This window comes from Meleagris gallopavo, chromosome 3 (assembly GCF_000146605.3).
Source record: "Meleagris gallopavo isolate NT-WF06-2002-E0010 breed Aviagen turkey brand Nicholas breeding stock chromosome 3, Turkey_5.1, whole genome shotgun sequence".
Taxonomy (NCBI): Eukaryota; Metazoa; Chordata; class Aves; order Galliformes; family Phasianidae; genus Meleagris; species Meleagris gallopavo.
In genome coordinates this window covers 81,128,857-81,134,340 of record NC_015013.2, presented here as the reverse complement: position 1 = coordinate 81,134,340, position 5,484 = coordinate 81,128,857, and the positions used below count along the sequence as shown (strand labels likewise).

The window sequence follows — 5,484 nt, the reverse complement described above, 5'->3', positions numbered from 1 at the left end:
TGTCTAGAGGAAGCTGAAACTGGAAATAAAAATATTTGACTCAACTGGCAAAAGTTTCATTTAATTCCATTGGAAAGCTGCCATCAGAGCCATAGACATGGGCCTTTTGATAACACATGTTTAAGTAACTCTTTCATATAAAGCCAGAATGCAAATACAGATGAAGCTGTACTTGAGCATTGTGGCTTTCCAAGTGACAGTGTATGTATTTGTGGTATTTTAGTAACAATGAGATGGAATGAGTAGCCATTAAGTTGTGTGCATCATTTCAGCACACATAGCACAATAGCAGAAATCCAAGGAGTGGTAGAACAACAACATTTTCACAGCTTCTGAAAGCTAGAAGTAAATCGGCACTCAGAAGCCAGACATCAGTTATTTAAGTTCCAGTTCACAAACACAAAATCAAAACAAAAGCTGTTGGAATTAGATAAAATAAAAATGGAAAACAGTGTGTGAACTAATAAAAATAACAGAAGTAAGTGCTGCAAATAATCACTTTAGGTATGTTTTTTCTGTACTCCTCCGTTTGTGCAAATAAGTAGGGCAAAAAAATTCTAGCAATTTATCCAGGGTTAGGTATTATAAAAAGTAAGACAACGTTGCCTCCTTAATCACTCATTCAGTGGTCTGTTGAGTCACAACTAAAATATTAATACACAGGGACTGCTAGAGAGTTCCTTTTCACAATACTAGAAACCTAAGTAATAAACACACTATTGTGATCCCAATCCATTCAACAATGTCTACACTGGAAAAAAAAATCTCAGGAGGCAAAAGACACTGCAAACAGAATCTGTCAAGAGAATGACTTATCCCTTCTCATCGAGGTGGTCTTTCTTGGAATGACTAGCTCAGTGTATTCCTAGTGAGATAATACATTCAGGAATGGGACACTGTGGACCTAGAAGTTCAAGTGGAGGTTCCTATCAGAACTCAAAGACACTTTCTCAATCCATCTCCCTCCAAAAACGTCGGATTAACACTTGGCAGAGTGACAAGGTAAACAAGGAAAAGAAGCTATCAGCCAGACAAGTTAGCAGGGAAGTACACTTATTTCAAAACCTTTGACTGCTGACATTTTCCAGTAAAACTCTCTTCACGGCATAAATGTGAACCAGTTCCACATGTTGCTTTTAGAAGTTCCCACTTCTCACAGGCCTGGACTGAATGGTTGATGGGCAGGAGAGGTAAGAGGAAATGTCTAGCCACTTCTGACTTTTTCTCTTCCTGCTATAACATCTTTCCAATCAGTTCAGAATAGTACTAGCAATTATAGAGCAGCAATTCCAACAGTTTGAACTCTGAGAAAATAAAAGCAACACTCTACCAGGAAAACAAGTGGGTCTTTTTTTCCTCCTAAAGGCATTATAGTATGCTTTACTGACACTACTGTCACTGTTCCAGTGTTTTAACTGTACTTGAGGATGGAGACTCATCTGGCACTGTTTTTGAATGTAAAATTAATTTCATATACATCCAAAATGCTGGCGACATCAGTAAAAATAAACACATTGCTCACAAAGATTTCCAAATGGTTGGCTGGAGATCTTCATGGACTATAAACTGTGACTTGCTGAGCAAGTTAAATGCAAGCAGTACTTTAGAACACAGCAAGGGATAGGTTTTGAGTCCATTTGCCCTTCTCTGTGCATTTACTAGAAACTAAAAAGCAGAGCAATTTTTATCTATTAATTTACTGTATGATATGTAATTAGAATGAAGTGAGAATTGAGAGCGTAGAAGAAACTTCCAGGCCATCTCCACAAACATGGTAAAAAAAAAAAGTATTATATTTTACTGCTGTGTTTTGGGTTAGCTTAGCACACCCTATTGGAAAATGGAAAGGCAGGGGCAGGTCCTGACTGACTTAGTGGTCTTCTATGATATCAATGAACAAGAAAAGAGCCACTCATGTCAGCTATCCGACGTCAGCAAGGCCTTTGACATGGTCTCCCACAGCATCCTTCTCTCCAAACTGGAAGATAAAGATGTGATGGGTGGACTGTTCAATGAACGAGGAACTGGTTGCAAGAACATACCTAGAGAGCTGTAATCAATGCCTCAATGTCTGGATGGAAATAAGTGACAAGTGGTGTCCCTCGGGTCAGTACTGGAACCAGTGTTCTTTAATATGTTTATCAATAACATCAACAGTGGAATTGAGTGCGCCCTCAGCAAGACTGCAGATGACATGAAGCTGCATCTTGCATTTGACATGCCCAAGGGTTGGGATGCCATTCAGAGAGATCTAGACAGGCTTGAGCTGTGAGTTGAGGAGAAACTTGTGAAGTTCAACAAATCTAAGTGGAAGAACTGGCATTTGGGTCATGGCAACCTCTATCAGTACAAGCCAAGGGATGAAAGGATTGAGCACAGCCTTGCCAAAAAGGATTGCAGGTACTGGTGGATGGCAAGCTGGACATGAGCCAGCAATATTCCCTCACAGCCCAGAAAGCCAACCATATCCTGGCCTGCATAAAAATAGCAGGGTCAGCAGATTGAGGGAGGTGATCCTGCCCCTCTGCTCTGCACTGGTGAGATCTCACCTGGAGAACTGCATCCAGATGGGGAGTCCTCAGTACAGGAGACATATCCACAGGAAACCTACAAAAATGACCCTACAAGGACAGACTGAGTGAGTTAGGGCAGAAAAAGGCTTTGAGGAGATCTGATAGCTGATATTCAGTATCTAAAGAGGTGCTAAAACAAAGAAGGAGTCAGTAAAAGCCTGTTGAAGTCTGTTCTGATAAGAGGAACAATTTCAAACTAAAAGAGAGGAGATTTAGACTGAACATAAGAAATAATTTTTTTACAATAAGGGTGGTGAGGAATTGGAACATGTTGCCCAGAGAGGAGGAAGAAGCCCCATCACTGGAGACATTCCAGGCCAGGCTGGATGGGGCTCTAAGCAACCTGATCTAATCATACGTGTCCCTGTTCATTGCAGGGGATTTGACCTAGATGACCTAGATGAACTAGATAAAGATCCCTTCCAACTCATGATTCTGTGATTCTAGGATTCTCTAAAAAGGATTATGAAATATCCCAGGCTCTGTACAAACTAAAATGTATCTTTCAGTTAAATGACCTTCTACTGCATCCATAATGCATCAATCTAAAATTTCCATTCCTTTTGAAGAAATGAAATCCTCAGGGACTAGTAAAATAATCTGTTTTTATGGTTTTTTGTTTATTTGTTTGTTTTCTTCCTGGGTTCTGAATGAGCTCCCTTCTCTTCTGTTCAGGTTCTATTCATGCTTGTTGTTATGTGAGTAATAAAAATCATCTTCATTTCAAGTAAAATCACTAATTATTTTGTCTTTAAGTTCATATATAAATTCTTGATTCTTAAAACAATCTTGTTTTGAGCTGTAAATACAGTAAAGCACTCTCAACTTTCAGCATCACAGTTCATGAGAATCTGCAGAGTTCTGGCTGACTGATTAAACTTCTCAAAGTAAGCTCGATAAGTGCTTGCTCTTTACCAAGTATGAAACTCCCCACAAGCAAAATCTGTCAAAATCAGTCCTCTCTAACATCAATTATCTACAGAGACAGAAAAAGGGAACACAAAGACCACATTGTGGTGCAATATTTTGTTACAATCATCTTTTTTAACGTACATTTTATCTTTTCTGTACTTACTCTATTTTCAATGCTTTTTCCTACAGATTAATGTTACCAACAGCGGTTCTAATGGAAAATACATGATAAATGCTGGACAAGTTTCCATTTTCATAGCCTGAAACCACAGTATATTCTGTGTGTTTCAATAGTTCCTGCCTGAGAAGATATTTAAAATGTACTATGGATGTAAATTCCCTGAAATCTCTATTTGTTCTTTGGGTCACCATTTTTAAAGACAGTACTTAACTTACAGCTTCTTCCAATTTTCTTTCATTCTTTTCCCTGTACTCTCCTTCCTCATTCTTTCTGGATCATGTCTTGTCTTTTGTTAGCTGGAGCACTGCCATGACTGAGAGGCCAGTACCCTAAACCTTGCCTCTTTTTTTAAGAAGGTGGTTAGAACTATAGTCTTGAGGATCACCAAACTCAAAGTCTTACACAAAAGATTTCTTCTTCAAAACAATGTTTTAACTCTGGTCATTATGTTAACTGAGAACTGGAACAACTGAATTCCTGATTTGAACAACCTTCATGACAATTTGTTTTTAAAAACCCAGCTGGCAGATCTTGTGACTGCAGTACCAATTCATTGCTCTTTAATACCACATTTGTCTCTTGGGTTTTTGGTCACTTCCTCACGTGATGGTTTTCAAAGCACTTTCACAAATACACATCTACTCGGTGCTGAGGTTAATACCAAAGTTTGCCAAGATTGCACAGAGAAAGAAATCAAAACATGGAACCCGTCTCTTTATTATACAATGCTGGAGGAGGAAAGAAGGAAGGGATATAGTCCACAAGAATACAGAGAATTCTTGAACAGTTAATTGCATTACTTCCTTCTGATGTCACCATATCCTGTCTTTGATCCCTTTAACCACTCATAAACTATGATTTTTTTTCTGCTCTGATCAACCTTTCTCCATCCAGACTATCATAACTCAGAAGTCTTTAGATCAACACACCTTAAAGTGTGGGCAGAAAAACACTTATCCAGGTATGCTTGGCCAGGCTGAGCCAAAACATCCTGCTGGTTATGGCCTGGTCCAGGTGCCTCTAATAAAGAAATGGGGTGTGTGGTGGATTAACTTGACTTTGAAGTAGAAGTTAATTATTATTTTATTATGTTAATTTATGATTTAATTATGTTTTTTATTATTTATTTTTTAATTTAATTTTTTTTTAGTTATTCAAGGATTTGGACATGATTACTCTTATAGGTCAAATTCAACCTGGGATATTCTATAACCTTGTCAATCTACATGTATACATTGCTTTTGTGACTTGAGAGTTTCCAGACCTTTCTCTATGGTCTGTGATGAGCTCAACAATCAAGTAAAGAGAAAACACTATCATCACAGAATGTTAATACAGAATACAGAATCCACCTCAAAATGTATAAAGATATTAAGGTCTATTTTTATTAGTGAATTATGAAGCCTACCTCTTTCTCCTGGTCTTCCAGGCTGACCAGGGTTTCCTGGGAACCCTTGCATGCCTGGAGATCCTTGCTCACCCTGTGGCCCTGGAGCCCCTGGCCGACCTGGTTCCCCAGGAGGTCCTGCAATAGTTCGCGTTGAGACAGACTGGCTTGGTATCTGGTTCAGAATGGAGTTATATCTGGCCATATGACCTGTCAGGAAAAATGTCAACATTTTTAATATGCAGTGGAGAATCCAATTCAGCTAAGTTTGAGCAGAGCACTAGCAGATCCTCAAGGCTGTGGTCTGCCATGCTAGGGAACTTCAATGACATGAAGTTGGTGAAGAAACACTGGCTTAGGAAGTATACAGAAAATAAGGACAATTATTGTGCAGAATTTCATTTCCTTGCTTTCGTGGTTTGCTTTTTTTT

The 5,484-nt window shown here is 38.8% G+C and overlaps 1 protein-coding gene across 7 annotated transcripts in view; it reads right to left on the bottom strand.

Annotated features, from left to right (window-relative positions):
* COL14A1 (collagen type XIV alpha 1 chain) overlaps window positions 1-5,484 on the bottom strand; it is a 117,646-nt gene that overhangs the window by 8,206 nt on the left and 103,956 nt on the right. For all 7 annotated transcript variants that reach the window (XM_010709273.3, XM_010709274.3, XM_010709271.3 and 4 more), the window contains exon 45: window positions 5,075-5,263. In XM_010709273.3, coding sequence (XP_010707575.1) covers window positions 5,075-5,263 — 189 coding nt within the window. The remainder of the gene's footprint in view (window positions 1-5,074; window positions 5,264-5,484) is intronic.